The 23,330-nt window shown below is 37.5% G+C and overlaps 1 protein-coding gene and 1 long non-coding RNA gene across 2 annotated transcripts in view; one reads left to right on the top strand and one right to left on the bottom strand.

Annotated features, from left to right (window-relative positions):
* LOC123561429 (guanylate-binding protein 1-like) overlaps window positions 1-20,843 on the top strand; it is a 73,949-nt gene extending 53,106 nt beyond the window's left edge. The window contains exons 8-10 of the mRNA XM_045353795.2: window positions 15,925-16,146; window positions 17,160-17,244; window positions 17,760-20,843. Coding sequence (XP_045209730.1) covers window positions 15,925-16,146; window positions 17,160-17,244; window positions 17,760-18,145 — 693 coding nt within the window. The 3' untranslated portion in view covers window positions 18,146-20,843. The remainder of the gene's footprint in view (window positions 1-15,924; window positions 16,147-17,159; window positions 17,245-17,759) is intronic.
* LOC128559951 (uncharacterized) lies at window positions 8,505-9,484 on the bottom strand. Its single transcript, XR_008372807.1, has 2 exons — window positions 9,325-9,484; window positions 8,505-9,168 (listed from the first exon to the last, which is right to left on the bottom strand). It is a non-coding gene; the product is annotated as an uncharacterized LOC128559951 (long non-coding RNA).
* Window positions 20,844-23,330: the final 2,487 nt, after the last annotated feature.

A 23,330-nucleotide genomic window follows, 5' to 3' on the forward strand; every position in this document is an offset into this window, starting at 1 on the left:
AATGATTCTTACAGTGCCCTCCATGAAATGTCTTAATTTCATCACTTTTCACGTGTATTAAAGATACTTGTATACCCTTCAACAATGTGTTCATAATATTCAATATTTTAAAGCCTAACAGCTTGTATAAATTACAAACAATAATTAAAGTACCTGTATAATGTTCATTCAATGAATTAGAATTCACGTTTATACATATATACATTAATCACTCTGAGCTTCTAACAGACATAACTTCGTAATTGGTCTCACGCAGCTCGAGTTCCAAGATTGAACCTTACATTTACGTATGTGCCCATCCCTACCCTCAATGATTTCGGTAACTCTGCCAAGCGGCCACTGCCCTCTCGGTACTTTGTCTTCCACCAGGTGCACCACGTCATTGACTTGTACGTCACGTGTATCTCTCTGCCACTTCTGTCGAGTTTGCAGGGTAGGCAAATACTCTTTAATCCACCTCTTCCAGAATGTGTCTGCTAGGTATTGGATCTGTCTCCACCACCTCTTGCTGTAACCGTCTTCCTTCTTGAAAATTCCACTCGGAATACTAGTATTAGACTTCATTAAAAGAAGCATATTTGGTGTCAATGCAGGCGGATCTCTTGGGTCGCTGCTTACAGGAGTTATCGGTCTGTCGTTGAGTATTCTTTCTGTCTCAGCTATCAGGGTCAATAATTTCTCGTCTGTAAGTAGTTGTTCTCTCGCAAGAGCTTTGAGTATTGTGCGCGTAGACCTAATCATTCTTTCCCAAGCACCCCCAGTGTGACTGGCATGCGGTGGGTTGAAGTGCCATTCTACAGCATGCTGCACCATGATTCGTCCAATCTTGGACTGGTTCCACTCATCTATAGACTTCTTTAGTTCTTTGTCTCCGCTCACTAAATTTGTCCCATTGTCGCTATAGATCTTCTCTGGATATCCTCGCCGGCTTGAGAATCTTTGATAGGCCGCCATAAATGAATCTGTTGTCAGACTGTGTGTCACCTCGATGTGGACTGCTCTGGTGTTTAAACAAGTAAACAGGCAACCATATCTCATCGAGCAAGATTGCCCATACTTCACCATCAAGGGACCGAAGTAATCTACACCCACAAACGTAAATGGAGGCTTGTCAGGTGTCGTCTGTTCTTTGATCAATGGCGCCATCTGCTGGGTAAGTGGAGGACTGTGTTGTCGTTTACAGACGAAACATCTTCCAATAACTTTCTTTACAGCGCTGGGACCACGTAATATCCATTAATATGCCCGTGTTTCTGCAAGTACTTGCTGACTTCCCACATGACCGTTGTTCTGATGGAAATAACGGATAATAAGCTCTGTCACGTGATCATCGTGCGGGAGGATAACTGGGCACGTGTTATAATCGGTGTTGTTCTGTCTTCCATACATTCGGATGAGTCCGTTTACTAATACGGGGTTTAACGTTACTAATCGACTGTCCTTCTTAACAGGCTGTCCTTTACGTATATCTTCTATTTCCTGTTTAAAATAGGTATTCTGTATATGTCGCAGTATGGCATGAGAGGCGTTTAGTAACTCGGGTGCACTTAGATCGCGTTGTTCTTGTTGTTCGTCTGGAGTCAGGTGATGTCGTCTGCAGTACTTCATGAACCTCAGTAACCACGCAACCGCTCTCCGTAGTCTAGTCCAATCAGAGTAGTGCCTGATGAAATTATTTGCATGTAAATCATGTTCTGTATTCAAAGCCGTCACGTTAACTGCAACATCATTCTTGATTTCAGAATCGCCGTATACTAATTCTGGCTCATTAGGTAATCGAGGCCAACTCGATTCGTCGTGAAGAATGAATTCTGGTCCGTTTAGCCAAGTGCTGATGCCATCGATATCACTCGGGTCAATTCCCCTAGAAGCTATATCGGCCGGGTTCGTTTCGTGAATGTAACTTATTCTGTTACCAACAAATGTCTTGAACCTTCAAGTAGTGTTGTTAATGTATCCAATGGAATCCGTCCAAAAGATGGCTTGATCGACCTTTAGGTCCAGTTCCACTGACAACATGGCATAAAGACGGCAGGCCACAACAGCGCCACATAACTCTAACCGTGGAATAGATGCTTGCTTTATCGGTGCTAATCTTGACTTTCCAACTTCCAGCTTGCAGGCAATTTTATTGTGTTGATCAGTCAATCGTAAGTATGCGCATGCGCCGTAGCCTGTCTCAGAACCATCACTAAACACGTGCAGCTGTACGTTCTTCAATTCGCCGAAGTGACTAGGACGGAAACAACGATTAATACTCAAGTGTTCCAAATGAGGTAGGTTGGCTATCCATCGTTGCCACTCGTCACGTTCTTTCTGTGGAACTTCTTCATCCCAGCCTATCTTCTGTCTGCACAGGTTTTGCACAATCGCCTTCGCGCGTAATGTTACTGGGGATACAAATCCTAGTGGATCAAATATCGCACTAACTATGGAAAGTATACCACACGTCTCGTCAAGGGTTTATCTGCAACTTTGATTTTAAATGTAATAGTATCGTCGTTAACATTCCAGTTGACGCCCAATGCACGGTCACAGGGTAGTACGTCCCCAGGGTCGAGACTAACAACCGTCGGTGCACGTTCGGAATCCGGAATCGTGTTGAGTACCGTCCGACTGTTAATTATCCATTTTGTGAGTCGGAAACCACCCAAACGCATCAGAGACTGTAAATCTGCTGCAAGGTTCACTGCTTCCGTCTCAGATGGGACAGACTTCAAACAGTCATCAGTTAGAAGTTCCTATCAACTGTCGATATAACCTCTGCTTCAAATTTATCTGCGTTATCACTGGCTGTTTTCTTCAGTGCATACGCCGCACAGCTAGGGGAGGAAGTAGCGCCAAACAAATGAACCCGCATACAGTACGTCTTAGGTGTCTTGGACATGTTCCCGCCAGGCCACCATAGAAAGCGAAGTGCGTCACAGTCCTTCTCACACACACGAACCTGGTGAAACATCGCCTCTATATCAGCGGCGATAGCTATTTGTTCCTGTCGAAATCGGGTAAGTACGCCTACGAGGCTGTTCATCATATCGGGACCTTGTAGAAGCTGGCTATTAAGTAAAAAAATATCCTTATATTTCGCGGCACAATCAAATACAACACGAACCTTTCCGGGTTTATTCACGTTCGTCATCGGATGGTGAGGCAAGTACCATATTCTTTTCGAGTTTGAGCCTTCATTAGTCACTTCTTTGGCATAGCTTTTGTCTATGTAGTTTGTTACTGTCTTGGTGTACATCTCATGTAGCACGTTGTCACGAGAGAGTTTCCTTTTCAGTTGATGAAGGCGCGCATGCGCAAGTGTTAAATTATTCGGCAAACTAGCGGCATCCTGCCGCCACGGAAGTCCCATCTCGTAATGACCGTTAACAAATGATAGTGTAGAATCCATTAGACCCAGTGCCCTCTTGTCTTCTACTGACATGGAATCTTTCTGGTAATGGTATGTGTCGCTGAAGTCGGACGTCCACATACGCTCAAGTTGTTGTTGTTGTATTACGTCACTGGACTGGCAAAAATGAATGTTCACCGGTTCTCTTAAATTTGCTGCTCTTTTCTGTTCAGTGCTATTCCGAGGGATTGGTCCACGCACTGCCCACCCAAGTCGCGTTCTCACTGCGTACGGCTCATAATCACTTCCGGTGAGCATCTCCAATGGAATATGGGCTTCCGGTGTATCCGTACCAATCAGTAACATGACTTCATTGATGTTAACGTCTGGAATCTTTATGTCCGACAAGTAGGGTATGTGTCGAATATCGCTAGCGGTGGCAGCAGAACGCGTTGATATAGGCAACTGCTTCATCGTCCAAACATTGTTGAGCTTAACTTCGTCGTCGTCGGGAATAGGACTCACGGTTAAATCAACTTCCTGTCCCTGTGTAGTACTATCAGCGGAGTTGACAGTCGATATCTTGAATGTGACGGGTTTGCTAGGTACATTCAACTTCCGGATTAGTCTTTCATCACACAGAGTCTTGTCAGCACCATCATCGAGCAGGGCGTAGGTATGACAGAAGTTACCGTCCCCACCCTTAACAGACACTGGTATAATCCCCAGACATGTTTTAAGAGAGGAGCCATTTGTGGCTGCGCAATTTACTGATTGTTGCGAAACAGGCGTTTCATTACTTACCGACACAGGGATGTTAAATAACAAATTAATTTAAGAATCAACATTTAAATGATTTTTACAGATACTATGGAGACGTACTTTATAAAATTCGGAAAATTTTAATTAGATATTTGCAAAATGTTTTAAAAAGTTTATCAAAAGAGCATACATTGCGAAAATCGTATAGCATAGAGTTAATCGCTACGCTTTGCTATTTGATGGTGCGATGACTAATAAAGTGTAAGACTCCTTGATGCTTTTCTCCTAAATCCTGCAAAAACGAACGGATAGAGTGGAATTTTGTCTTGCAACTTTCTTAGTCGTGCCCTTAAAAGTAAGACTCTTGGTGTTCTGACTTCAGACAAGTTGTTGAGTACATTTATGTAATTATACCTTAGATTTATCATCATTTTTAATATGATCTGTTATTTTTATCCACCCTTTGGCGTTGTTCGTCCGTCCGTTTTTCCGTCCATTCGTCCGGAGCCATATCTAAAAATAAAATTTCATATACTTATTCACCACAACAGGGAAATGCAGCCCGTCAAGTTTCAGTCAGATTGTCCAAGTAACAGCAGAGTTATGGCCCTTAGAAGTTTCTAGTATTAACTATATGGGATACTATAAATATGGCAGTTTCTGCTTCATAACCTATGACATATTTGACCTAGAACTATGAAACTTAAACTGAATTTAGACCACCATAATTTGGTAGTGCACAAACAATTTCGTCAGGATCTCTTTCGTAACTTCAGAGTTATTGCCTTTTAAGGTAGTTCTGCACGTTTGATAAACCGGAAGTGATGGCGTAACGACAATTATCCTGAAAACGTAGAATATAGACCTGGATTCGGCGTACGGTAATGAAAATAATTTTATGTATTAATCGAAACCTGTGAAAACAATTATTACAATGGCACTGTTGCTATATTTCTAAAGTTAAAATATGGTATTAAAACATATGACACGTTAAAAATTCAAAATAATGTCTTAAAATAAGCGTGAAAAGTCCGGTTTACTTTAATCATGGTCAAATATCTCAAAAATAAACACACGGACCTATACATTTTATTTTTCCAAATTATAGGCCATGTGTTTATTTACAACTGTGAGAAGTTTCATCAAAATCTAAATTTTAGAAAAATTTCTATTCGCGAAAATGTTATGAAAGTTATGGTTTTCCCATAGACTCCCATTATGAAATATTGTGTGGTCCAAATTTTTCAAATCAGTCTAGCAAAAAATCATGCACACGATCCTATCTTTTTTATATACTAAATGTTCAAGGTATATTCTGAAGTTTTGAAAAATCGAGAGTTTAATCAAATTCTACCTTGTACTTCTTACGAGGAGATGAAAGGTTTCGTTGGTTGTTCTGACTGAGCTCCCAGCTTAGCCAGTTTGTCTGCCTCTTCATTGCCTGCAAGTCCACAATGGGATGGAATTCACTGAAGTGCTAATTTGCCGGTTATACTCAGGCTCTGCATTCTCCTGGTTAGCTGCGGAGCCTAATTGTTGATCAGAGCTTCCATGACAGACATTGCATCTGTTAGAAAAACGACTGAGGAGCTTTCTTCTGCCGAGTCTTCAACCATTGAGATGGCCTTCATGAGTGCTTCAATCTCTGCCTTGTAATTGCTGCATGTAGTGTTTCTCTCTTGCCAGATGGGTATTTGATGAAAACTCCTGCTCCTCCATTTTCACAGCGCATGTGGCTGATCCGTCTGTATAGACATGAGTCCATGTTTCCGGAGGATAGTCTCCATTGATCATAGCAAGTTTGAGGCTCTTCCAAATATCTTCATCCTCTTGCTTCCCGCGGTCAAGACGAGGAACAGCAAGTCTCACAGTCACTGAGGACAGATCGTTCGCTAGTGGGTTTATAATGCCATCACTACCTAGGGGAGTTGTTGGTATGTTCAGCTCAGTTTTGAACTCTCGATTGAGTTCCTTTGCCTCATGAGCGAAGCTGCTACGTTTGAGCCGATTTTTGGTGTAGCCATCCAACTTGGCTTTCATGGGATGGTCTTGAAAAGACCTGAACTTCTCTGCTTGAAGAAGGACCTTTGCATGTCTCCTGTCATGTAACGGCTGCGTGCCTGTTAGCTCCTCCATGTAGGAGATTGGTGTAGACATTGTAGCACCTGTCATGATCCGCAATGCTTGTTTTTGAACCATGTCTAGAGCCTGTTGGTTAGTTTTGGCAGTAGTGGACCAGGCAGTTGAGATATACTCTAAATGTGGTCTCACCTGTTCCCTGATATATTGTCTTGAGTATTTGCTCATTTGCTCCTCAGGTTGTTCAAGCAAGTTTGCGCATCATGGCAAGCTTCCTACGGGCCTTCCCTTCTGCTTGACTAATGTGGGGCTTCCAAGTTAGCCGTTTGTCAAAGGTCACTCCAAAGTATTTTGCCTTGTCTGCTTCAATCGGCGAAGAATTTCCCATCTTGATTTTACCCGCCCTCTGCTTTGACGACAGGGAGAATAGTGTGGTGGACAATTTCTCTCTATTGATCCAGACACACCAATCTTCAGCCCAAGCTGAAAGCTTGTTGCTGGCTTCTTGCATCCTGTATGTGGCTGTTCCTTACACCATAACACCAGAACGTCAGCGTAGAGTGCAGCCTTAATTCCTTTCGGTAGTCCAGACACCAAATCATTGACGAAAAGCAAGAAGAGTGTAGGGGATAAGACTCCGCCGTGTGAGACACCATGACGCAACAGGAACTTCCTACTGCTGGCATGTTCTAAACTGACTCTTGATCTCCTGTTGTAGAGGTATGACATAATCCACCTCAAGATGTGACCTCCTACTCCATTCCTCATCAGTTTGACGAGGAGTCCATCAGTCCAGACTTTGTCAAACGCTGGCTGCAGATCTATCCATGCTGTAAGCACGACTTTCTGCTCCTGGAAGACGTCCTCTATCTCTTGCGATAGATAAGTAGTAGTATGGTCCTCAATTGAGCAGAATTGTCTGAAGCAAGCTTTTTGCGTTGCGAGTAGGTTGTTAGTCTCCATGTACCACTTCAGGCGTGCATTCACAATCCTCTCTATGGACTTTCCAACACAGCTGGTTAGGCTGATTGACCGATAGCTTGCAGCCTTCTGTTGATCCTTCCCTTTCTTGTGGGTGGGGATTATGACTTCCTCTGTCCATATCTGTGGAAACAGTTCTTATGTCTAGCTGTAGCAGAAATTTCCAGGAGTTTGCGTGCAGTGCCGTTCCCAGTTTTGTAGAAAATAAATCAATCCAAACGTGCTAAACTAACTTACTTGTTTAAAACTCCACATATTTGTACATAACAAACTAACCAATTGGTAGAATTTCATTAGAATTTCATGAAATAGAAAAAGTGGAAACTTCACAGGTCGCTCAACACGACAAAAACGAAAATGTTGCAGGCTCGGTTTGATTGAAGTTTTGTACTCTCACCCGCATCAACCCAAGCTCATATTTCAAATAACTCCATTTATTTCTAAACACTAAGCTTATTACACATTAGTCAAGATCAACATAACATACATTTAATAAGTACACTTAAAACATTCGTTTTCTGTTAAAGTGATCTTAACTAATGAAACAAGAGCCATGTTACATTGGCTAATCCCCCGCCGGGCATATTATAATTGAAGGCTAAAGTTCCTGGCAAGTTAGTGTCTGAAAGTATTAATTTTGGGGAAAGCTTTGAAGAACCTTTTAGTTGTGGTCCGCATCAGGGGTTTTAAGATGTGGAAGAAAGAATAAGTCAGTAGTGAGGTGGTTTACTGCTAAATTTTATTAATTTTCATGAACAGTATAGCTATGATGTTTTTCTATATGTAGGCATAGGAAATAGAGATCAATATAATTGGACCTTTACTAATCCTACCAGGTGTTCTGTATTACAAAAAGTGGATCTATTGTGACATTTTGATACAAGCAAAACTGTATTATCTGCACTATTATTTACCTACTGGTACTTCGTTTTATTATTGGCTTGTTAAAAGTTAATTTTTTACCATATGTAAGTTGACAGAATCATAGGAACCATGTCTTGAGGGGTAAATCAAACACAAATGAATAAATCCTTAATGATTTTGTTGTGCAAAAAAGTATGATATTGTGTTTAAAACAGTTTTCATTTTCCACTCAATTGTGTAATTGCAAGGGAAGTAAACTAATAGATCTCTACTTATAAGTACTAGCCTAAGGCAAGAGTTGTCATTCTTTGTGGATCACAACTTTAAATTAAAAATTAAAACTTCTGTTATTGATAATAACAAAACTATCATAAACTCCACATTTGTGAAATCATTTTTGGTTATTTCAAGGACTTGGAAATTACTTTCTAGACTTTATTTAATGTAATATTATCATTGAAAATTTTAGGGCCTATCTCTACTATATGGCTACTGTAAAAAGAAGGAATGGAAAGCTAACAGGGAACAAGAGTGCCAGAATGTCACAATATATGCCCGTCAAAGCAAATTTCTTTACTCTAGCAGCTGTATTTGCAAATGGAATGTTAATTTTGTGGTTGTTTAGTAATCATTGTAAGTCTTTTGTTTTTTAAAGTCCACAAAAAAACTCCTTACCAGGTAGAGATACCTTATATATAATAAAATACACCTAAAACTGGAGAGTAAGATCTATGTTGTACCACAGAAAAGTGTCTTCTTTTTTCCCTAGTGTCAATTATAAAAATGTTACAATATAAGTTATTTATAGTAACAACTAAGGGAAGTTAATCTTTAAAAAAAAAATTGCAAGTCCACACAAAAATCTTTATCAGGTAGAGATTGGTCAAAATACACCTCAAAATTGGATTTAGCATGCTTGTTGTACTACAGAAAAGTGGTCTCGATTTTTCCCTACCACTAGTAATGAAAAAGTTACAATAAAAGCTATTTAAAGTAACAACAAAGGGAAGTAATTCTAAAGAAGGGAACTGCGCATGACACTTTGTCTCATGATGGTGTATAATTGTGCCAAGTTACATCAAAATCCCTCCATGCATGAAGAAGAAATGCTTCGGACAAAGTCATTCTTGTATCTGACCTTTGGCCTCTAAGTGTGACCTTGACCTTAGGCCTAGTGACCTGAATCACGGCATGACACTCCGTCTCGTGGTGGTGAACATTTGTGCCAAGTTATATCAAAATCCCTCTATGCATGAAGAAGAAATGCTCCGGACAAGGTTTTTATTCTTGTATCCTTTGACCTCTAAGTGTGACCTTGACCTTAGACCTAGGGACCTGGTTCTTGCGCATGACACTCCGCCTCGTAGTGGTAAACATTTGTGCCAAGATATATCAAAATCCCTCCATGCATGAAGAAGATATGTTCCGGACAATTTTTTTAAAGAAAATATGATAAAGGAGAATAACTCAAAAAATGGGCAAGGTAGAGTTATTGTTCTTGCACACTGCACTTCCTCTCAATGTGTTCTATCAGTGTATGAAGTTTGAAGAAAATCCCTCCAGTACTTTTGGGGTTATGCTCCGGACAAAATGTTTTAAGAAAATATGATAAAGGGGAATAACTCAAAACATAGGCAAGGTAGAGTTATTGTTCTTGCACACTGCACTTCTTCCCAATGTGTTCTATCAATGTATGAAGTTTGAAGAAAATCCCTCCAGTACTTTTGGAGTTATGCTCCGGACAAAGATCGTTGCGGACGCACGGACGGACGGACGCACGGACGGAGAGCATTTCTAATATCCCCTTCGCCTTTGGCGGGGGGATAAATTATTTGCTTCTTAGTAACATCCTTAACTTTTGGCTGGATATATTTTTTTGCCTTTCCTAACCACAAACTTTTTCGGCGGGGGATACCCATTCATCGAATTTGCTTGTTTCACTAATGTAAGAGTCTTTCTCAACATTGTGTTGTCTAGCTTGTTCGAAATAACGGTAAGTGCGAGGGTGACAGGCACAAAATGCATTTAAACCCCCAGTTTCCATAATATAGGTTTCTGACCGTTCCAAGGCGGTGTCCCTTTTTTAACTTGTTTCTGTCCGTCTTGTATTTTGTGTTGCGTATGTTGCGTATGTTGTCTTGTTTGTTAACAGCGTTTATTTCTTCTTTCTCCTGACTCCCACTTTCGCACCTCCTATCCTTTCCTCTTGCATTTGCGCTCCCTTGCTTTTGCATCCCCTTTCCTTTTACCATGAGTAAGTTATCGCCCCACCTTAATTTTTGCTGTCGGAATCCTTAGGCGGTACCCAATTGTTGTTTCTTCATACTTATGTGTGTGTGCGCATGTGTGTATTTGGCGATGCTTTATGTACAGTGTTGTTATATCTTACTTGTCTGTTTGTTTATCTATGTAGTGTCTGCGCTGCTGAGGTTTATGTTGTAGGGTAACTGTGATTGAGGAACGAAGCATTCCCTTTTGAAAATAGATCCTTGCTCCATTTTCCTCTTCAACACCCTCCCCACTTTTAGCCCCTACCCCTTCCTCTCCCTTTTTCTGCATAAAATTAAATAGTACTTATGTAATTGTCGGACTTTTGAAGCAACCAGTCTATAATATTTTTTTCGTTACAGCTTCTTCTTGTTGTGGGTTTAGTTTGAAAATGCGTGGCCTTGTGACTGTGTTTGTGATGCTCTTTGCTTCCGAGAAATCTACCCTTACCTTTTATCGTTTTCAATTAAGTTGTTCAGCTTTTGTATCACACAACCAGTGTAAATACCTTTGATAGTGTTCACTTTGAAATTTCCATATATAATTTTTCACTGTTATATTTCAGTAATTCACCATTTCATTTCATTTCATTTTATTGGCATATTCAGCAAAATAGTTTGCCTTTGGCCATTTACAAATGCATACAAGAATGGCAAAGACAACAATCATATATACAAGCACAGCAAAACACATACAGTATTATCATATCAAATATCATAAGAAACAGTCATAGCATCCAGGATAGTTTTACGTAATTCAAAAGCTTCCTTAACAAATTTCGAGACATTACATAACACCTTTTTATTTCTGGTTGACATCAAATTATTGAATTTGTTTACGGAAGGCCACGATATGTGGCCTAGATATGTTTTACGTATATCTGCATACCTATTGCAACACAGAAGAAAATGATATTCCGATTCCGTAACATTTGCATTACATAATTTACAAACTCTTTCAGTTCTGTTAATTCTTCTAAATCTACCTACTTCAATTTCTAATGTATGTGAAGATAATCTTAAACAGGTAAAATGTTTTCTAAGTGCATCATTGTCAATCTTGTCTAAATAGTTCTCATAACAAAACGAGGTTTTAAAGTTTCTATAATAGTCTAATTTAGGACAGTCATTCAATGAGCTATACCAATCTTGAACGTATTGATCCAACAAGCGTTGTTTTATTAAGGGGAAGTAATTTATGTTTTTGTCAAAATTATACAATATATTTGAAAAACCAAGATGTTCAATAATAGACTTAATACGCTTAGCCCAGCAAGTACCAGTTATACTATTGCATTGATCAGCATACATGTTATATAATTGAGAGTTCTCATTTTTCAGTATTTTCAGCCAAAATTTTAATGATCTTTCTTTTGCTATCACAGATAATGGAAACCTACCCAGTTCACCGTATACAGCACTGGTAGGTGTTTGAGTTCGAACCCCTAATATATACTTACAAAATCTTATATGAATTCTGTCTATTTCAGTATAGTTGTAAACACCCCATACCTCGGATCCATATAACAATATAGGTGAAATCATAGAGTCAAATAATTGAAGCTTTGTTTTAACAGTTAGTTTTACACGGTCGAAAAGCGATAATAAACTATTATATGCTCTGAGAGCTTGGTCAGATAAAGTTTTAACAGCTGACAGCAAGTTTCCAGTATACGAAAACTTAACACCTAGATAAACAAAATTGTCAACAATTTCAACTCTCTGATTATCAATAAGAAAATTATGATCATGTACTGATTTTCTTTTTTCAAATACGCATACTTTAGTTTTGTTGATATTAATTTTGAGGCCCCAATTATTGGAATACTCATGCAATTTATCAATCTGTGCTTGTAAACTGGTCGGGCTTGTTGTAAATAACACTATGTCGTCAGCAAAAAGTATAAGATACATAGATAACAGTTCTAAGTCTTTATCTGCCAAAGAATTAAAGTCAATACTTTGCTCGATGTCATTAATAAACAGTAGAAAGAGCAGGGGAGATAATGGCTCACCCTGTTTCAAACCTAATGTTACATCAAAAAATTCTGATAAAGTCGAGCTCGAAGATAATTTTATACAACATTTAACAACATTATATATACTTTTAACCATATTTATAATTTTACAACTGACTCCAGACTCTAGTAATTTAATCCAAAGAGCGTCCCTAATGACTGTGTCGAAAGCTCGTTGGTAATCGATGAACACGCACCAGAGTTTAGCCCCCTTAGAAAGAACCTTTTGAATGATGGAATGTAATAGAAAGATGGCATCTGCTGTACAACGATTATCCCTGAACCCATATTGAGAATCACTATATACATTTTCGTCTTCACACCATTTGTTGATTCTATTTCTTAACAGTAATGAAAATATTTTGGAAATCACATTTACTATTGTAATTCCTCTGTAATTTTCAGGATTATTTACATCACCTTTTTTATGTATAAGTACAACCATACCTTTACTCCATGATTCAGGATAAATACCCGAATCATAAATTTTATTAAACATAATACAAAGATCAGGGGAAATAAATTCACTTGCATCAATAAAAAAATCAGCTACATTATTTTCAATGTCAGAGCTTTTGTTTCTATTTAACATACTTATTGTTTTCTTAATTTCATCAACAGTAATAGGAGCATCAAGGAAGTCAATAGTTATCCCGTTTTCATTCGTAACGTCATGGAAATCTAAATTAGCTACATTTCTGGTATTATACATTGTTGCAAAATACTGAGCAAACTCATCTTCACTAATCTGATTATTTTTCGAACCTTTTTTGCTGAACTTCTTAATATACTTCCAAAATTTTCGAGGTGAATGTTTGCTCATTTCAGACAATTTTACTTTTTCCTTGTTGTAAAATCTGGATTTGACCTGACGTTTTATTTTAGCATATTCATGTCTACGTTTCAAAAACTCTGTCTTATTTTCAGTACAGCTATTTGATCTAAGTAATCGTTTCGACTCGAGAAAAGCATTTTTTGCTGCCCTACAACTGGAGTTAAACCATAGAGATTTAGTTCGTTTAATATACTTTTTTGATGCAAATCTTCTACCAAAACATTGTGAAGACACGTCATGCACTAAACTTGAAAAAACATTCATACACTCGTTTACATCAATATCACCTGATTCTAAGTCGTTCGTCACATTGTTAAACATCTGAGACTTGCTTTGTAAAATCTGAATAAAATTCTCTTTATGTTCTGTATTCCATACAATCCTTTCATAATATTCTGGGTCGTTGACATTTTGTAAAACAGCTTTATAATTGAGAGAAAATGATAGCGGACAGTGATCGGAAAATTCTGTAATATCTAAAACACACATATCAGAAACATATTTATAGTTTTCGTAACCGGTTATTAAATAATCAACTGTACTAGATATTGGCTTATTTCTAAGCACTGAATGAAAAGTGCATAAACCTGGCTCAAGCCTTCCATTTAATATAACTAAATTACCCTCTTTACATAATGACAACAGTTTTGTCCCAAAGGTATTTACATGTTTATCATTGTTAATTCTAACAGGTAACTGGTCAGAAAAAAAGTCATTGTCTGGCATACTAATATAGCGGTATAATTGTATATCAGACACATAGTCAGGTTGGTTACCAGTGCGTGCATTTAAGTCTCCTAGCCAATACACGTGACCAAGATTACTATATTTCCTGATTTCCGACCTTAGTTGCTCAAAAAAATCAAATTCAAACAAAGGGGAGTTTACATTTCTATATAATGCCGAATCCTCCGGCGGAATGTAACAGGTACAAAAGTATACATCGCTTTCACAATTTAGAAATTTCTTTGTCAACTTAAACCATATAATACCGTTAAAATTAACGTCAACCAATTCAATACCATTACGGTAAATTTCTTTAAAATAGATTATAACTCCACCGCTATTTCTTTTAGCCCGACGATTTGCTTTAGGTCTCGGACAAGTAAAAGAGTCATATCCATTTATAGAAGTATTTGATATTTTAGAGTTCCAAGTTTCTGTAAACAAAAGAATGTCGTAATCAGATACAAAATTTAAAAAATCACAATCATCAAGTTTTGAGTTTATACCCTGGATATTCCAAAGCAAGAAAGATAATTGTTTCTCTGACTGTCCCTAGCTGGACGATTCATACCCAGCACGCGACACTGTATCGACAGTGAACATTTTCTCGCCAATATACAGTTTGTCGTATGATAATCTAGCAGATTTACCATCGTTCTTGGCCGCTCTCAGAGTGGGGATGAGTTTCTTGCGCTTATCCTGAATGGCCTTGGGGAACTGGTCCCCAACGCGAATTTTAGGCTCCTCAACACGGTTGTTGCATTCAAAGACCCTCTGCTTCACGAGAAGTTTATCTTGGTAATAATTGAATTTAACAACTATTGGGCGAATTTTACCAGGACTGTAAGTGCCAACACGGTGCGCTCGATCGATTTTAATTCGATCCCTTGCATCAGACATGTTAAAGCTGGTCGTAAGATTTTCGAATATTTTCTCTATACAGTTTTCAGCCTTACGATTGGCGGCAGTAGTAGGTTCGGTGATCCCAAAAAACAATAAGTTGTCCCTCATAGAACGAGATTGTAGTTCTACAATTTCCTCCGTGAGACATGAGTTGTCATTCTTTAACGTTTCATAATCACGGGACAATTTTTTTATCCGATCGCGCTCCTCCTTTAATATCATGTCTATAGTACTCTGCTTCTCCCTAATTTCATCGCAGGCCAAAGAGTCCACTTGCCGGCTCACCTCTAGTTCCGTTACTTTAATGGAATTTTTATGAACAACATTTTCAAGGGACGAAATTCTTGAATCTATTAATGACATTTTTTTAGACATATCCGTTAATTGCTTCTCCACAGAGTCGAGTTTATGTAATCGAGTTTCAATATTTTCAAGTTTATCAAGTACAACTTTTTGAAAGTCATTATTTGTGGAGGCAGGGTGAGTAGTCTGCGATAAAGCTGACACGTGGTTCTCTTGAGAGTTCATTTGACTTCCATATTGCTGAGGAGTGTAATAGGGAAACGGCGGCATACTAGGATGCATACTGGGAAGCATGTTACTTTGAGGCGACGCCATATTTGGAGGAATACCAGGGGGCAGTGTGTTTACGGGTGATGACATAAAGTTACTATTACTGTTATTATTCATAGTTGTAACTGACCGTTTTGCAGGAGTATCGCTCACCGAATTAGGAGAGGATTGAGATTTAGTCCGTTTCTTGTTTTTCCGCGATCCCATTCGAACATTTCACTTTGTCAATAAGTTAATCCGTGAGCGAAAGTCAACTGACCCACCACTTTAATCCAAAATATAGCTTAAGGCACAAAACACCTAGCTTTACAGAGTACTAAATTAATCGAATGTCATTGTTTTGCACTTTTTTGGCCATATCTCATTACATCAAATCCACATTCATATTCAAATTACACCATCTTCTGTAGCTAGCATTGACGCTCAGTTCCATATAAAAATCACTTTACAATTACATGTAAATCCAAGTAAAATCATGTGTTTTTTAAGAGCCGATATGATTGCGTCTTTACCACATTAATAAAGGCATTACCAATATATGTAATAAAAACTATGGTGCATATATATTATTTCTTATAGAAAAAAATGGATGACATTAGGGATCAGATACTCGAAGAAAGCAATCAGAGAAAAAGAAAAGAATATGAAAGCATATTGCAGAGCAAATATGACTCGGAAATAAAGCCCAAAGTACAAAGTGGGAGATACGATTCCGATACCGGATATAAAACATTCAAAGATGATGTTTCTGCAATGATAGTGCAGGCTAGAGAAGGAATTGATAACGTTGATGATAACATGGTAAATTCTGTTTTTTGTTTTGTTATAAATATTACATTTTTATATACGAGCTGTGCTTTAGGTATCTAAGATGTGTCCGTGTCTTATACATAATTGTACATAATGACGACTTTGTCGTTTTTCACACTCATCTTTATCAAGGCTTTTGAAATTGAAGTTGAGTGTGTAACAGGAATTTTATGGGATATTTGCTCAGAACTTACAGTTGGAAATTACGCTTCCCTCTTTGATTGTGGCTAACGGAAGAGGGGGGAGGACTTTGTGATAAGCAGTTTTAAATCGCATCAGGACTGAACTGTTTTGATTTCTGTCTTCTGGCCTGTTTCGTCGGGCTCTGAAATATGTTTATCTTGGTTCTCTGTCTTCTGAAACGGCAGTGAATATATACGTTTTAGGTTCTTAATGTTTGCTTTTTATATAATTATACAGGAGCATTTTTGTGTTTTACATGCCATGCCTTTCTGTTTTCATTGCGTGTGTTAGAGATTCACCTGGCAGGGATTACATCTATTTACACTGACTTTGGAACATGGTGGGGGTAAGAGTGAGGTTGGGTGGGCAACATAAACCAGTTTAAGCTCCCAGTGGTGTTTTTGCCACTGACCGTTCCAAGGCGATGCCCCACTGTTTTCCTTTATTTGTTCGTTTTGTCTCGTATGTGCGTGTGCGTGCGCATGCATTTGCGTGTGTCTGTGTGTTTGTGCACGTATGCCTGTTGTGGGTTTCGTTTGGGGGAGGTTGCAGTTTTGGAACATTGTATTCCCTGTTTGATATTTGTCCTTGTTTTTTAATGTGTGCAGTATCAAATTCTTTAAACATCTATTATTTATAGTTTAGTCTTCCAAATCATAGGTTAATAACAAGAGCTACAGAGAGATTAAACAAAGTTATTAGTGAAAAGGAATTAAAAAATACAGAAGAGCATGTAATTGGTTCCTATAGGCAAATCTAAGTCATAGTCTAAGTCAACGGCAAAATCTATTAGCACACTAATTATTGATTTTACTGTTTAGCTAAAGGGATGTATTCTGGAGTTTCGGGACAGATATGAAGAGCACGAAGCGCTTCTTTACAACATAGCGGAAAAAACAAAAATAGGTATTATTTTTTGCTATTCCACTAGAAGAAATATGCAAAATATACAAAATACCAGAATAGTTGCAACCTGGTAAAATTTTGCGAAAGGTAAAATACAATTATGGTTTAATAAAATGATATATTTACAGAGGGTGAAAACATTTTATGTACACAGGCAAAGCACACAATCTTATAAACGAGTTTGTGTGTGAAGTATCAAAAATTGAGCTGACAAATGATCGCTTTAATAACTTTTTGGAACATTCTAGCTCTTTCTTACGCGCGATTTATATCAGTATGTAATTCCTCATATGAGTTAAAAACCTGTGAGTTATCAAATATTAATTCCATCTTGGTTGAAAAGTGGTTTCGTAGACTAAAGGTTTGTGCCGTAACAGTTTACCTTTTAAACATGTATTCTACAGAGTTTTAGCAAAACTGTCGTGAAAGTGGTATGCGGTATATCTTTATTGCTAATTAAAAAAGCATCCTTCGCGCACTTAGACATTGATTTTACTTTCATCCTTCTTTGATAGACAAAGAGGTCGCAGCAGAGAAAGAAAAGAGGGTAGTAGAGATGGAACGTGATACACAAAATCTAAAATTACATGTAGAAGCTTGGAAAAAAGAAATGAAGTCAAAAGAAAACGTACGAGAGGAGGAGGTAGGAAGAAAACTTGGTCAGATTCTTAAAGGAAAAGAAGAAGGATTCGTTGATGAAAGGCGTATTTATCAAAAAGAGATAGCGAAGCTGAGAAAAGAAAGAGAGGCAAATAAACTAACAGCTGGTAAATTTGCTGCAAGAGTAGTATCAAGTTTGTTTCCGGTCGTTGGACCAATTGTCTACAGTACGTATGAGTATAAGTCACACAACAACGTATCTGAGTCCGATGAAGAAGTGTCTGCATATAAGTTCGACTGAACAGTCACTGACAGTATGCTTCTACAGGACGATTATTCAAAAATCAAAGTAAATATAGCGTATACATACATAGTTAGATCATGCCTTGTAAAAGGAAAGAATATATTTTAATTACCCGAATAAATTTTACTGGGCTTGGGTTTAAAGGTACACATTTTCAGGATTATTCATAGAACATAAGGAAAATTTCTTCAATTAGGCAAAAGGTGCTGAGGTATATCCATATCGTACATACTTTTAATAGAATATTTTACAAGTTTTCACATGTCGAAATTTAATTTTAATGCAGTCTAGAATTTATAACAAACTTATGTTGCATTCAGAAATTATGGATTGTCATTAATACAAATAATTCTGTTACACTCCGAAAATGAATCCGTAATACCAGATATTTACAGCCATTGGAATAAAACCGCAATTTCAAATTTTTATGGGGCACTGGCAATTTTTCAAAGGGGCTCTGCCTTTAGGGCAGCACCGAATTTCATATTATGGTATTTCATCTGAAGAGAAATTGTCACGTTACTGTTTAGATAAATTTGTTCACAGGTTGCCATAAATTCATGAAATTATTTTTGTTACCGTAGTCAATGCTTTACTATACGTTATTCGGATAAATGCCGTTATACATTTACTTCCAGGTTATCAAATGTACAGAACTACTTTGAGATATTCTTTAACGACAATATTTTTAAAGTTACCCAGACTGAGAACAAATTTATATAAAGTATATTATAAATAAACTGTTTATGCGTATCACGTGCAAACATAGATATTTGAAGTAAGGGACTAGCAGTAACTCACACAGAGAATGATAAAAGATATTAGTCAAGATAAATTTCTTAGCGTCCATCAGTTAGAACCACAGAGCTATTCTAGTGTTGTCCGTCTCATTCTGAAAGCTGTGATTGCTTTATAGACCCACCACAACTTTTCAAAATTATTTTGAAAGTACTGATATAATACAGCTATATTACAAGATGACAGAGGGACAATTTATACCCTCAATGAATTGATGTCTTTTCTTTCAGAACTTGCAAACTTATACAGTCAATCTCTTTTCAATATAGATTTAAAAGCATAGATGAATGATAATCCTACTTAGTACATTACATACTATGCATAATGCTACATTCATTCAGTAAGATGTTTAGACATTACCGGTAAACACATCATCTTGGCCTAATGTCACTGTCAGTTTGTAACGAGAAACTGTATTCATGCAAACCATGTATAATTGCCATCGCGGAAATGTAAAAGAGTAAAGTAATTCGGTGGTGCATCTTTATAATTCAGAAACACTGTGTTGATTATGGCAGAGGGTAGTTATTCATCATACCCTACCGATACTGTAACCTACGACCATACCATGTAGTGGAAACGACCGGTTTTGTTAAGCAGAATAAACATGATTTAACTCGCACGAGAAACCTGACTTCAGAAAATTCTTTCTTGCATGCCGGACAGGATTTTCCCGTGCTTTTCCTGTGCTTAAAAAATGACACACGTGCAATGCGGAATTTTGAGTGTAAATTGTAATATTTCTAACTGATAAATATCAATAGTCACTGATTGATTTTAAAACCATTTTTATTACAAATAAATGAATATGATGATTTAAGTTGATCTTTGTATAAACAGATACAAAAAGTAAAAGAAAGAAAATAACAAAATATAGAATTTCTAAACAAAGGAGATACGCGAACAGCTTAACTGTCGCTCGGATACGTATCTTAGTCAATCTACTTGTCGGATTCTTATCGTCTTTTGTAGACTTATAAATTATGTTAATCCCAGTTCTGCAGGATTAATGATAAGTTATGAATTAACAGTCCACTTTAAGTGCAGAGGTTACGTCAGATAAGAGATGCCGTCTGCTAAGGTTATGAAGATCTGTTTCAATTCCACCTGTAGTCTGTGAATTGTGGAATGATCCAAAGCAGGGTCAGGTAGCCCTAGTAACTCAGATAATGCGCTTTAATGACTGGCAGTAGATTTTGACTAAACAATACAATCCTATTGCAATAAAAGTCCATCCCACTGTCCGCAGGCATCAGAGGCTGTGAAATTTTGTTGTTTATAAATCTTGTTGAAATGAAATATTGGGAAATGGACATGATCTTATATCTTTTTTAGGTAAGTCGTTTGTTTTGGGGTTTTTTTTCTTCCTAAAAATATTTGCTAACTCATTTTGCTTGAGATTTATGATAAATAACTGATTGTTTAAAACTATTTGAAAATGTTTCATTTGTCTATGATTTGTATTTGTTCCGTATATACAGTTTATTTGCATGTTTTACATATCAGTTTGATGTAGTCTTTTAGTTAGATTTTTGTACTTCGGCTACTCTGGCTTAATTCTTCTTTTCGGCTAATGATATTTGAGAATTTTGATAGGTGACAACCTGATTGTTTGATTTTAAAATATTTGTAAAATCTTGATAACATGGGACCATTGACCATGGTGAGAAAATTAGACTTTTAGAAGGCTGTCGTCTTTAAAATGTGTCATGATAACAGATCTTATATTTTCTGATTAAAAATTGAAAAGATTTATCTTAATTCATGAAAACATTCCTTTGAATTGAAAAGTGTTGTATTTATTTGCTGTTCTGTATGGTTATTCATTTGTTAATATCAGAGGCTGTGAAATTTTGTAGATTATAAATCTTGTTGAAATAAAATATTCGGAAATGGACATGATCTTACATTTTTTTAGCTCACATGTCACAAAGTGACAAGGTGAGCTTTTGTGATCGTGCAGCGTCCGTCGTCCGTCATCCGTCCGTGCGTGCGTCCGTCCGTCAGTGCGTAAACTTTTGCTTGTGACCATTCTAGAGGTCACATTTTTCATGGGATCTTTATGAAAGTTGGTCTGAATGTTCATCTTGATGATATCTAGGTCAGGTTTGAAACTGGGTCATGTGCGTTCCAAAACTAGGTCAGTAGGTCTAAAAATAAAAAAATCTTGTGACCTCTCTAGAGGCCATACTTTTCAATTGATCTTCATGAAAGTTAGTCAGAATGTTCACCTTGATGATATCTAGGTCAAGTTTGAAACTGGGTTAACTGCGGTCAAAAGCTAGGTCAGTAGGTTAAATAATATAAAAAACCTTGTGACCTCTCTAGAGGCCATACTTTTCATGGGATCTGTATGAATATTGGTCTGAATGTTCATCTTGATGATATCTAGGTCAAGATGATATCTAGGTCAAGTTCGAAACTGGGTCACGTGCGCCCCAAAACTAGGTCAGTAAATCTAAAAATAGAAAAACCTTGTGACCTCTCTAGAGGCCATACTTTTCAATGGATCTTCATGAAAGTTAGTCAGAATGTTTACCTTGATGATATCTAGGTCAAGTTTGAAACTGGGTCACGTGCGGTCAAAAACTAGGTCAGTAGGTCAAATAAAAGAAAACCTTGTGACCTCTCTAGAGGCCATATTTTTTGTGGGATCTGTATGAAAATTAGTCTGAATGTTCATCTTGATGATATCTAGGTCAAGTTCGAAACTGGGTCAACTGCGGTCAAAAACTAGGTCAGTAGGTCTAAAAATAGAAAAACCTTGTGACCTCTCTAGAGGCCATACTTTTCAATGGATCTTCATGAAAATTGGTCAGAATGTTCAACTTGATAATATCTAGGTCAAATTCGAAACTGGGTCATGTGCCTTTAATATCTAGGTCAGTAGGTCAAATAATAAAAAAACCTTGTGACCTCTCTAGAGGCCATATATTTCATGGGATCTGTATGAATATTGGTCTGAATGTTCATCTTGATGATATCTAGGTCAAGTTTGAAACTGGGTTAACTGCGGTCAAAAACTAGGTCAGTAGGTCTAAAAATAGAAAAACCTTGTGACCTCTCTAGAGGTCATACTTTTGAATAGATCTTCATGAAAATTGGTCAGAATGTTTACCTTGATGATATCTAGGTCAAGTTCGAAAATGGGTCACATGCCATCAATAACTAGGTCAGTAGGTCAAACAATAAAAAACCTTGTGACCTCTCAAGAGGCCATATTTTTCAATGGATCTTCATGAAAATTGGTCAGAATTTTTATTTTGATGATATCTAGGTCAGGTTCAAAACTGGGTCACATGAGCTCAAAAACTAGGTCACTGTGTCAAATAATAGAAAAAAAACGACATCATACTCAGTTCAATTTCAAAACTGGGTCATGTTGGGACAGGTGAGCGATTCAGGACCATCATGGTCCTCTTGTTAGACAAGAGGACCAAGTTGGCCCTAGGTCGCTCAACTGATTAACACACAAAAGAAGAGTAAGCATGTTTTGCCTAGTGATTTCATGATTTCATGGAGACAATTATTTGACCAATTTTCATTAAGGTTGGACAAAAATAGCCTCTTGTGTGTAAACAAGCATTTTCTTTTATTTGACCCAGTGACCTAATTTTTACCCCATATGACCCAGATTGAAATCTGTCCAAAATTTAATAGAAAAATAAAACAATCTGACAATGTTTTTGGAAGATTGGAGCAGCATTAGTGGCCTCTAGAGTGTATACAAGCTTTTCCTATAATCTGACATAGTGACCTAGTTTTTGATCCTACATTTCCCAGATTTGAAATCATCCAAGACTTCATGATAACAAACAGTTTTATGAAGATAGAATAAAACATGTGCCCATAGGGTGTAAACAATCTTATCCTTTGATTTGACCTGGTGACCTAGTTTTTGACCCCTAATGACCCAGATAAAAATTCATGCAAATTTCATGCAAAAAAACATTCTGACCAAGTTTCATGCATATCAAATGAACAAAAGTGTTGACAATCTTTTGCTTTTGCTTTGATTTGACCGGGTGACCTAGTTTAGTTTATACATAATTTATTTAGGTCGATTGTGAAGCAAGTTCTTCACCTTATATTAATCACTCTCGACAGCTCATTCCTGATGGAATCTATCGCCACGAGGGAGCCAATTTCCCTTTTAATGCTGAGCGTCAAGCAAGGAAGCTACTGGCTACTATTTTTTACGTCTTTGGTATGAAGCGACAGAGGATCGAAACCATGACCTCCCGCCCTAGAAGCGGACGTACCACTAGGCTATCGAGGTGGTAACCTAGTTTTTGACGCCATATAACCCAATTTCGAACTTGGCCTAGGAATCATCAAGATAAACATTCTGACCCAGTTTTTTTTTTCAAGATAATCATTCTGT

Source organism: Mercenaria mercenaria, chromosome 10 (genome assembly GCF_021730395.1).
Source record: "Mercenaria mercenaria strain notata chromosome 10, MADL_Memer_1, whole genome shotgun sequence".
Taxonomy (NCBI): Eukaryota; Metazoa; Mollusca; class Bivalvia; order Venerida; family Veneridae; genus Mercenaria; species Mercenaria mercenaria.